At 35.5% G+C, this 12,347-nt stretch overlaps 1 protein-coding gene across 5 annotated transcripts in view; it reads right to left on the reverse strand.

Annotated features, from left to right (window-relative positions):
• The window catches only part of MAP4K5 (mitogen-activated protein kinase kinase kinase kinase 5), a 100,029-nt gene that overhangs the window by 25,705 nt on the left and 61,977 nt on the right, over positions 1-12,347 (reverse strand). For 4 of the 5 annotated variants that reach the window (XM_057306453.1, XM_057306454.1, XM_057306457.1 and 1 more), the window contains 6 exons: positions 9,569-9,647; positions 4,417-4,475; positions 3,357-3,424; positions 1,835-1,877; positions 997-1,207; positions 52-149 (listed from right to left, as the gene is read on the reverse strand). In XM_057306453.1, the coding sequence (XP_057162436.1) occupies positions 52-149; positions 997-1,207; positions 1,835-1,877; positions 3,357-3,424; positions 4,417-4,475; positions 9,569-9,647 (558 nt within the window). The remainder of the gene's footprint in view (positions 1-51; positions 150-996; positions 1,208-1,834; positions 1,878-3,356; positions 3,425-4,416; positions 4,476-9,568; positions 9,648-12,347) is intronic. The other variant, XM_057306456.1, reaches the window with a different exon arrangement.

The raw sequence follows: 12,347 nt of genomic DNA on the forward strand, positions 1-12,347 counted from the left end.
GATGGACGTGGTAATAGTAACAATTAATCACCAAACGCCGGTTATACCCACCGGGAAATCTCGCTTGTCCTTTTTCCGTGGTAACTGTGGTGCTTGTGCTGATCCTTCTGTATTTTCACTAATCAGTTTTGAAATACCATCACCATTTCCTAAAAAGAATCATGGTTAAAAGCCGAATGAACACACAAATAAGTACTCTCCGTGAAAACTAATTTTCCCTTTCCCCCAGTACCTGTATACCATTTGGGTGATCCTTCTCCACTGGCAGATCAGTAAAAGTGTCTTTGGTGCCCTTCCCTAGATTCTACAGAGGTAGCACTGCATAGTTAGCAGTGGTCCTAATTCATGAAAACACCAAATGTCTTTCCATATTAGGAGAAAAAGAAACGCTAAATGAATGCTATGCTGATATTCAAGGCCTTTCGTAAGTGGACTTCAGTCCACCTTTCTAGTCCTATCTCCCAGTACATGACTTTCAAAAGCTCGCACTTCTCTCAGACTAGACTACCATTACAACACGATCCAGATTTTCATGGTTCAGTACATTTGTTTATTCCTTCCTGCTCACCAGGAATGCCTGTCAGCACTGGCTCTCCCTCACGAAGGCTCAACCAAGTCCTTTAATACTCTGCAAGGGCCCACCCCTTCTATTCCCTATCCTTATCTTCCTAAAAATCTTTCCTTTTTACTACATATAATTATTGTCTGAGACACTTATACACGCTGTCTTGTCCAATGTTATGGGTATGTGGGTGTACCTTCTGCTACAAATCCGGAACCTCTGACGGGTGGGAACATCCATTCAGCATTCTTAGACCCCATCATATTTAGTAAGGGGTCAAATTAGGATTGAACTGCACTGAATCTGTGTATAGCCCATCCATGTGGAATTTAAAATAACTTCAGAAAGCTTTAAATAGTTGTAAGATTGACTGAAGACATTCTTTGAAAATATGACCATGGCTTTCTCTTCAGTTTTCACTTTGATTTATTTACCCAGATCACAGTATCTAGCTGTATGTACTCCAGGACTGCTGATACTGCTAGCCATACCAATAGAGGAAGTCTCAGCTACAGGACCACAACTTGGGCTACTCTGTCTTCTGAGAAATTGGGGAGCTCTGTTCTCTGTATCAGGGCAACGTTTTACAGTTGATGACTTTTCTTCATCCAGGAGGTTGTCTTCAGGGTAGCTGTTTATCCTTGGCTAGTGATAGTAAGACACAAAAGTGCTTTAATAAATTTAGATACAAAACAGTAACACGCCATTATCATTATGCATCAAAGACTTTAGGAGAAAGGGAATATGTCTTTTTTTTCTTTCGTCTATATAATTCAATCACTGCTCTAAGTAAGCAAAGCAAACAAGAGTTGAATTACTGTCCAACACAACTAAGAACTTGGCATGTGATTTTTTTTAATCACCCCCCAATCAAAACGGATATAATTTTAACTGATAAAATTATATAAACAATTCACAAAATATTTAATAAATAGAAACAAGCAAGGACTTAATGAAGTATGACTCCACTGAAATATCAAATTATAGTAGTGAATGAGGATTATAAATGATGAACTCTATTTCCTCTCCATGCAGTTTTCTCTCAAATGAGTAGAACTTATTTTTACCTTTTTCTTATAGCTATCCAAATATTGTATTTCTTATGATTTTTTTAATATATATTTTACGTCTTTGAAATCTCCTCTTAAAGAAAACTGCATTTATCTAAAATATATTTAAGAGAATTTTGAGCACATTCAATAAAATTACTTTTTAAATTTAATTATTGTATTACTTAAAAAAGGGTTTATTCAAAAACTTCAAGTAGCTCACCTTAGGAGGTAGGGGGGGTGGTACTGCGCGTCTGGAGGTTGATCTAGCGCAAAGAGAAACGTGCAGTTCAGACGGTGGTAAACGATAACATAAAAGAGACCCCATTAAATGTGCATTAAAATCTGTTTATATTCAGGGGATATAAAAGACAACTAGATCATGCTGAAGAGTATTTTAAAAACCTACAGGAAAACTTAAGACCTCATCGTGTCAAACTGTATCAGCAGGACTATAAAATAGATTTTCATAAAATGAATACAAAGTCTTTTTAACTTTAGGGTTTTGCTTTGCATATTCAGTATGTAATAAAAATGAATTAAACGTAGTAGTAGAACAGATTCAGAATTTTGGAGCTGGAAGTCAGTGTGAACCACAGATTTAAGTGGCTGTGTCATCAAACCCTTTGCTGCCTCAGTGAGAGCCGCACATCAGCGACATCTGCATCACCTTTACCTTCTGTGAAGGACCAGACAGTAAATGTTATAGACTTTGGTCTATACAGTGCTCACAACTACATAACACTTTTGTTATAACGTGAAAGCAGCCATAGCTTTTTTCAAGTTATAAAAGCCATATTAAAAAAAAAAGCCATATAAAAAGATAAAAGCCATAGCTTTTTTCATTTTATAACGTGAAAGCATGGTTGTGTTCCAACAAAGCTTTATGAACACTGAAATGTTCATGTAATTTTCACATGTAACAAAATATCAATCTTCTTTAAATATCAATCTTCTTTGGATTTTTTTTCAGCTACTAAAAAAATCTAAATACTATTCTAGTTTGTCGACTATACAAAAAATATGCAGTGGCTCAGATGTGGCTTACAGGCCATAGTTTGCCAACCCCAGACCTATAAGCTGAATGCGGAGGGCCCAGAAATCTCTATTTCCAAAGACCTCTCGAGGTACTGCAATGCACAAACAGGCTTGGAACACTTAGGCTGGCCTGTAATTTAGTTGTTGGGGGAAGACAGGTCTAGAATATGAAGAAACTACACTGCAGAGATGGAATTGGGGCTTTTCGACTCCTCCTATAGTATTTCTTCCCATGACATTATGTAACTCATCCTTCAGTAAATTAACACTACACATACTAAGTTCTGATTTAAAGAAGAAAACTCGAAAAACCTTAATGATTAACACATAATGCCTTCTGGTAATTAAAGTCAGAAGCTTTACATTGAGGGGCGCCTGGGTGGCACAGCAGTTAAGCGTCTGCCTTCGGCTCGGGGCGTGATCCCGGCATTCTGGGATCAAGCCCCACATCAGGCTCTTCCACTATGAGCCTGCTTCTTCCTCTCCCACTCCCCCTGTTTGTGTTCCCTCTCTCACTGGCTGTCTCTATCTCTGTCGAATAAATAAATAAAATCTTAAAAAAAAAAAAAAAAAGAAGCTTTACATTGATAAAAGGCACAGCACAATTTCCTTAAAAAATTAAAACTTATTAGAATAAACCACTCCCTCTAAATACTGTTCTCATATAATCAAGTAAAATATAGTTATTAAGTTAAAAAACAACTTACTTCCCAGTATTTGCACCATCGACAAAAGGATTCCACTGTAATACAAAGTTTGGGTCTGATGACACTCCCTGTGAAGGTGAAAAAATAATTTAAAATGTTCCCTTATAACAGGTATTAATCATCTTAAATGATTCAAGAAAATATTCAGTGTCATGATTGTTAATCATCTTGGCTTTCAATCAATTTTTTAATCCCCAGCTAGATTTGCTGTCATTTGACATATTTAGGTCAATGATTCACTATCAGTTGACTTATACTGAAGAAGTTCCCTAAACATACTAAATATACTTTCAAATGACAAGCCGTCTTTACCATTGCTATTATAGTCCAAATAAAACAGAAAAACATAACTCTGAATTATCTGCATCACTAATCCATTAGTGTGAAAACTAAACAACATATTATTAAACTATCATGAACTTCCTGTGCTATTCTTTGCCCAATGGCATGGAAATAGAGAATTCTATATACAGCAATATATACAGTAAAAAGAACAGTGCTGCCAAATGTTAAGAATGAAGAGCTCCATTAACAGAAGACAATTCCTCTAAAAATTACACTTTGCCAAAGCTGAAAAATACAGTAAATATTAAGATAACATCTAGGCAGCTCTATTATTTACTTCCTTTTAGATAAGGAAAGGTTTAACTAAACAGTACCTCAAAATAAGAGCAATGGTTAAAAAAGAAGCTATATTAACAAATAAATAGTAAAACCAGTAAGGTAATGCAAAAATATACTCTAAACCTAAAGAGTGGATAAGAAAAAAGATCCTGAGAGCGTAAAGCTGAGCATGAAATTCATATATTTAATAACTTCACGTAAACCCTTCCAAAGACTCAGAAGGATCAAACTGAATGGTTAAAATGGCATATTAACATTATACGCTAGTCAAAACATATCTAACTCTAAGCTTTTTTTCAAACTTTAATGTGTGAAATGCAGTATCAAAATTATTGCTTAGAAGAGTATATAACTTTGTTCCTTAGTCAAAGTATACCTAACTATAAGTTTTCTCAAAGTTTAATTTGTAAAGCACTTTGAAAGTAATAATTCCTACCATTTCATCCCGTGCTTCTGTTTCTTTTCTCAGAGGAGGTTCGAATTGTAATTTGTCAACTGCAAAACATGTAACAGAGATTCACAAACTCTATCTTAAAGGGTTAGTCTCAGGAATGTAACAAGAAGCCTTTGTACTGAGGAGAGGGGAAGGGAGAAAGAAGAAAAAACAAAATCTTTTCATTTTTTACTGCAAGAGTACCCCTTTTTATATTTACCAAAAGAAGGTAACAATTTGGTATCTTCTTAACAACTCTATTTAATTCTCGGTTGGAATCAGGAAATTAAATAGCACTTTTTGTGTATAAGAGATTTCAAAAAATTAATCAAAGTATCGACTTTGACTAAGAAAAAAGACTTTAAGAATCTTCCCTGTCCAGGCTGCAGACTCTGTTCTAAGGCCACAACTTTATGGCAAGGATTAACCTCCCCAAATTAGCTGTAATTATCTAAAAAGAACAAACAGTATTTAAATTAAATGTTACAGTAGTATTTGGAAATTTAATATATTTTGCTCAATGTGTATTTTACTTGGCCTGCTCAAATTTCTCTTACAGGAAATATTCTAAAACAGAGAAAAGGATGGCTTATTATCTACTCATAAAGGATGGCTTATTTTCTACTCACAGTTGTTTTGGGGGGATTTTTTTTTTTAAGTAGGATGGAGCCCAACGTGGAGCTTGAACTCATGATGCTGAGATCAAGACCTGAGCTGACATTAAGAGTCAGACACTTAACCAACTAAGCCACCCACGTGCCCCCCAAAGTACACAGAAATTTAAGATTGTAAAATTTAATGTGACTAAAAAACAAAACGAAACAAAATTCATACCTGCATCACAGAGATGCAAGATCCCCAAATACAATATTGGCAAAAAAAAAAAAAAAAATTAAAAAATCATTTTCAAAAAGGATCCAGTTGTTCTTATCCCTAAAAAAGATTTGTAAAGTAGTACAAAGTACTTACATAATTCATTAAACAAAAACAGTCATAAAAATTTTCAATAAAAGATTGAAAGACATTTCATAAAACATTGTATCTACTTTTCAAAAATAACCTAAAATAAAAAGCTCTCACTTATTAATGACTTATTTCTTAACATAATTAAAATATATCTTAACTCAAAAACCACTACTCTGATTCACTACTTCAACTCATTTGAGACAGAGTTGAACTAAATTTTTTTTTTATCACAACTAGAAACACTGGCAGGCAAGCAGGTGTAGAAAAGAAAGAGAAAATGTCATTATTAACTTTAACAATAAGAATTACAGATCAAGCAAATGTCAAGACAAGAAATTCCAAGAAAACATGAGTTTCATAAACATTTAAGATGTTTTAAAACATAAGAAAATCACTCCTTAAAAAAAATCAAATTCTTTATGACTATTCTAAAATTATTGCAGCCGTAACTTATGGCACAGAAATGCTATGGCCTCCAATATCGTTGTTTTATGTGGTAGATGGGACCTCAACTTGTTTTGTTTTAAAGAAAATACTGACAGTCCCTTTGGGTGCATCTTTGGCCTATGAAAACTCAAAGATGGGGAGGTCTTCTATTATACGTACTCATGTATGTCTGTAAGATGATGGAGGTTCTAGCCATAATGAAGTAACAGGAATTGGACTTACCTTTCTGCTTTAAACACCTACATACATGTAACACCAATGTGCGTACAAACGATAAGAAGTAATTATTTTGGGGTAGTGGATAACAGACCCCACAAGGCTGTAATCCTTAAGAGAAGGGAATCCATAGTGGTAAGATCCACATTCACTCTGGCTTTCCTTCTGGAGGCACTTTCCAAACTAGGGCACAAGAATGTGGAATCCAAAGAGAGCGTAACAGTCTTACTGGGTGCAGGAAACAAAGACTGGAGATTAGGGCTGCTTAGGTGGTGGGAAATTGAAGGGCAGGGTGCCAGAAATGAGAAAGCTACATGAAGGAGCTCTAGAAATATGGCAAGAGATCTCTTTGTCTTTGGTTGAATACTAAATTGCTCATTAAGGGGGGGAAAAAAAGCAAGACTGTACAAAGTATGTCGTGAACAGCTAAGAGAGTGCTGTGAGCTAAACGTTGATTCTGGTGATCACAGAGTGTCAGGAAAGACAGCCGAGTTTCTAACCAGAGGAAAGAGCTTGCTGAATAGTCTGATAAAGCCTGACATTAGCCTTAAAAGGATCAAGCTGATGTACCAGTCAATTAACTCTTTAAACACCCTTTAGAATAAAGAGGACACAACCAGTCCAAGATATGATAATAATTAAAAAATAACTGGAGAAGAAGCAGGAGAATAGAAACCATAACCAATTGAAAAATACAGACAGAACTTCAAATAAACGGGTTTCCAAACACAGCATTCCAAGTTTCCAAAAAAACAGACCTCTGGGTCAATTTTCACAGTATTAGACCTGATATTCACCGTATCATTTATCTCTCTCTTTTGTGTTAAGCTGTCACATTTCACTTGAACTCTACTCTTTCCAAAACACTCTAACTCTTCTTTTCCTTTGTTTAATGAGATGTTCCATGGTTCCTCTAGTGTGTGTTTTCCCTCATTGCGTGGAGCCAACAAACCTGACTTTGCTGGACTACACATTCATCCTTGGTGGTCTTAGACTTAGGCCAAGACCATAATAATTACTTATGTCCACTAAAAATAGAGTAAAAATGCTTATACTAGTTATAATAGCCAAAAACTGGCAACAGATCAAATGCCCATCAACCAAGGAATGGATAAATTGTGTTATAATCATACAATAAAATATTATATTACTGTGAAAACAATGAACTATTGCTACACATGACATGAATGACTCTCACGGACACAATGTTGAGCAGAAGAAACCAAGCAAAAACGGTGCAAATTGTATATCCCACTTATGTGAAGATCCAGATCAAGGTAAAAACCAATCTGTGGTGACAAGAGAACAGAACAATGATGAGCCTGGGCAACGGAAAGGGCAGGGGGATAGGAAGATAGAAGAGCGCTAATTGTGAAGGAGCACGAGAGAAGGGGCCTTCAGAGATTCTGATAATGCTCTATATTTTGACCTGGGTGGCAGTTTCATGAGTGTATACATTTTTAAAAATTCATTATACAGTGCACCTAAGCATTTGACTGTGTGTAAGTTACCAGTTCAAATTTAAAAAATGAAACAAAAAACTAAGAATAAAACTAACTAGGTGTATATAAAATCTATTAAACAAACACATAAAAACAAAGCTATAAAATGTTCTTCATCGACACAAAAGAAGACTTGAGAAAATGTAAAGATAAGTCACCAATAAAATGACCTTTAACTTCACCAATTTTTTTTCTGGTACTGAAGCACAAAGAGCTTACTCCATGAAGATATTAGTACCCTGGGAATTCAGGAAGAACTAAGTCTCGAACTTACCCCTGAAAAAGCCTATTTTAGTTAAGAAGACAGACTATCATAAAGGGGTCAACTCTCCCCAAGTTAATACATGAACTTTTATGAAACCTCGGTACAAATACTGAGAATTTTTTTAACTAGATAAGCTGATTCTTAAGTTTATGTGGAAAAATACAACAGCCAAATATCACAACAAAGAACAGCAACAGATATGTATGGGTGGGGAGGGAGGAGTGAGGGGAGTAGGAGGAAGATTAGTCCTAACAGATTTTAAAAGGTATTATAAAGACAAAATAATCAAATTATGTTATTGGCACATGACTAGACACACTAATGCAATGACAGAATTTCTGGAAAGAATCCAAAAATATATATGGTCATTTAGTACATCATAAAGGTGATATATCAACTCCATTGGTGAAAATATTAAGTTTTTAACAATTAGCATTTAGACAAATGGGTAGTCATTTAAAAAGAAACTGAAGGTGAATCCATACTTCATACCTCTTACCAAATAAATTAATATCTTGTATCAAAGATTTAAATATTAAAAAAGTAAAACTGTAAAAATAGAAGAAAAATAATAGAATTCTTTTGTAATCTTATAATCAGGAAGGCTTTGCTAAATATGACACAAAATTCAAGAGCTATAGAAGAAAATATAGATGTTAGACAATATTGATTGAATACTTATACACCTACAAAAAATAAAGAAGATAGCTTTATAATGGAAGAGCAACTTTGCTACTTTTCTATATGGTATTTGAAGTCCAAGGAGTTTACTTGGGATTATATAAGAAGACAGCATAAGAAATATCAGCAATCTGCGACTAACAAAGAGATAAAATCTCGAATTACCGGTTTAACTAAGAAAAGGCCTGACTGAATTGATGGGTATCGGAAGGACGTTCTAACTCTCCACTGACCTTCCAAAGCTGTATCCAGAAAGCCAGAAAAATTTGGGTTCAAGAAAACTCAGACTTCAACAAAATGTTCATCTGCAACAATTCTAATTAGCCTAAATACTTAATAAATTATCTTCATTAGTTATAATTTTTTATCTTATTTTACTGTAAACTTTTAAAAATCTCTCTTGAAACAAGGATGCATTTAAATCAATATACTCATACCTAAAATTTCTTTGCAAATCCGTTCTTCTAAATTAATTTGGCTAAAGTGACAAATATCCTTGATATAAAATATTTGTCAATGATTAATTTATTGACTAAATATAAATTTCCCCTTTTAAGTATATATTTTAGAAAAGATTCATCTCTCCTGTTAACCTGACTAAAAAACTGAAACCAACCCAATGTCCAACAGGAAATTATTCAACTATAATGTGTCACCTCAGTGAAAAACGATGCAACCTTTAATGGTTATAAAGGCTAGGCTAGTTTTTTGAAAATGCTTCCATGTTAAGTAAATTCAGTCATGGAAAAACATGAAGGCAATTTAGCAAAAATATTATCTGTGGGTTGGTACTGGGTGATGAGATTATGGGCAATGGTAATTTTCTATTTTTTTCCTCTTACAAATTTTCTACGATGAACATACATTACCTTTACAATTAGTAAATAAAAACCATTTAATTAAAAAACAAGAGAATTCCATTATAAACCAGAGAAACAAGCTGTTTTAGAGGTATTCTGATTATGTTAAAGCATGTAGCCTCAGTTAGTCTGAAATTCTATTATTCCAAAAAGACCCACAAAAACACCCAGCTCAACCCTCCAAAACCACCAATTGGAAATGTATACCAAACACATACAATTTATTTCTGAAGCTGTCCGTTCAGCTCTGGCATTCCTGTTTGTAGATCTAATGGTGTGACGAATGATTGCATGGGGCTGTGAATATAAGCATAATATACACGCTTTAAAAAATTTCAGTGATAAAGTTAAAAGGTCAAACTTTTCAACTAAATGATCATTTACTGACAAACATGACTGTAAACTATAGGACAAACATAATAAAATGAACACTAAAATACTTTAGAAGTTATTCACTTATTCCATGTTTATACTGTATAAAATACTGAAAAGATGCAAAGAAAGTCAGAAATCTCATCTTCCAGGGGTTTGTAGTTTAGGCACTTAAGACACACAAATAATATGATTACAAAATGGTCAATGCCATTCATTAAGACGATTACTATTAATGTCCTGATGAAAAAGAAATGACTTCTGCCTGAAGGGATAGAGAAGTTCTTCATGACAGAGCTGGAATCTGATCTGGGACTGAAGACAGTAGGCACTGGATGTGCAGAAGTATGGGAAGCATGCTAGACAGCAGAGAGAATGTGAACAAAGTAATGCAAGAAGAAAAAGAAATTGCAGCATTCAGGGCAACGGGGGTTGGTTACTATCTGGCTTCAGTGAAGATTCAGGGAAGAGATGACAAAGCTGGACAGACAGACGGGGGATGAGCCAGATCATGAAAGGCTCCTAATGTCAGCTGAGGACTCTCAATTTTATTTTCTCGGCAAAGACATTTTTTGGAGATTTTACAAAAAAGGAGCGGTATTTCAGAGTCAGGTTTAAGAGTAATTGGGTAAATGTGTAAGAAGGTACGGAGGGGAGAAATACTGGATGCAGAGACACTGCGTAAGACTACTATAGTAAATCAAGTGAGAAGCCTGCTAACTTTACACCCTTTTGCATAAGTTCCTGATCCTTTGAAACTATGCCTTCAGCTCAACTGTCACCTATCAAATTTCTAATGACTCACTCTCATTCACTGATGAAGGACAGTGGCTCATATGTTTTCTCCTCTACTTCAAGACCCACCATCATACCAAGGGAATTCAACAATCCATTGTTTGGGACTTAAGTTTTCTGACCTCATCTCACTCTCCCAGACTTCTATATTCAATACACTCTCAATTCCAAAATCACGCCCTGGACCTTGCCATCAGCTCTGATACTCAAACTCACGCTATGCTCCAAACTTCTCAGCCTTTCAGCTCAGTCTCATTTACTCCCATTACACTACTTCAGGTTTACATTGGAATCCCAAGTCCATCGACCCATTACCTTGTTACCCTCCATCAGCATTTCTCTTACCTTCACTCTTCTTCCTTCCAGTTTGTATCTGATGGTCTACAATTTCAAGCAATTTCTGGCCAATATCCTAAATTCCCTTTGCCCCATTGTCCTTCAGTACTCTGTCATGCCAAAATGACAACTTTGGATGAATTAAGCTAACTACCTTTGTGTTTATATTGGGCATACCAATCACTACTGGAGGAAAGTCACCCAGCCGACACACTGAAAATTCGTCTCATCTGAGGCTTCAACTTTGCCCACGAACACTCGTCTAATCATTTAACCCAACCGCTCTCCTCAATTACTATTTCACACCTTCTCTCCATACTCTCCAAACACACTCTTTTTCCCTCAGACTTTCAAGAGATGACCTTGCCATTTACTTCACAGAGAAAACTGGAATCATCAAATAGAAGATATCTTCTGGCGACAACATGAACTATCCTCCTCTCTCATGCAAGAGAAGTGTTTCATTACGTAAGATCAAGTGTCTCATAATCTAGATCCCAGCCTCTCCTCCTTTCTCAGAGACTTTGCCTATTCATTTCGTTTCTCTTAAATCTTTTTTATCTCTATCTATTGGATCCTTTTCATAAGCATTTAATCCCGTTCAAAATTACTTTCCCTCATAAACAATAACTAATTAAATAAATCCCCCACCAACTCGCTTTCCTCCAGCTACTGTTCATCCTACCTCTCCCTTTCACAACTAAATTGCGTAAATGTATTGTTATACTTGTCTTCCAAACCACTCCACTCTAGTTTCACCTCGATAATTTGAGTATTATCCTTTTAAAAAAGTAGTCAAGCACCACCACCTAAATCCAAAGATTTAACTTATCTTTTAGGCAATATTCTTGTTAAAACTTTCCCTCCTTCTTTTAATGGTCTTTATCAAACCTTTGCCATTCCTATTAGCTTGCTTGCTTCTTTTCTTTTAAGACTTATTTATTTTAGAGACTGTGAGGGAGGGAGAGAGAGCGCAAGGGGGGCAGAGGGAGAGAGAATGAGAATCTTAAGCAGACTCCGTGCTGAGTGCAGAGCCTGATACAGGGCTTGATTGAAACTAAGAGTCAGACACTTAACTGACTGTGCCACCCAGGTGCCTCCTAGCCTACTTGATTCTTAAATTTTGGGAGAAATCTCAGGATGCTGTCATAGGCCCTCTTCTTTTTTCATTCTACATGCTTCCCTTGAGTGATCACATTTACTCCTTAAGGTATTAACTACTTCTATACTTAATGACTTCCAAATACACCCCTGCAGTCCGAGCTTCTCTCCCCGAGGTACAACCACATATCTGATTCCTTACGAGACTCTCCATTTGGAAGTCGTGTGCAACATCAAAATTACTATACATAAAACCGAACTCCTCTTTCTTTCCAAACCTGATTTTACTCTAGTGTTCCTACCTCAATTACACACTTTTATACCCACCCAGGCATTCAAATCAAAATCTAGCAGTAATCCTTTGCATCGACATGGATGGAACTGGAGAGGCTT

Source organism: Ursus arctos, unplaced genomic scaffold (genome assembly GCF_023065955.2).
Source record: "Ursus arctos isolate Adak ecotype North America unplaced genomic scaffold, UrsArc2.0 scaffold_37, whole genome shotgun sequence".
Classification (NCBI taxonomy): Eukaryota; Metazoa; Chordata; class Mammalia; order Carnivora; family Ursidae; genus Ursus; species Ursus arctos.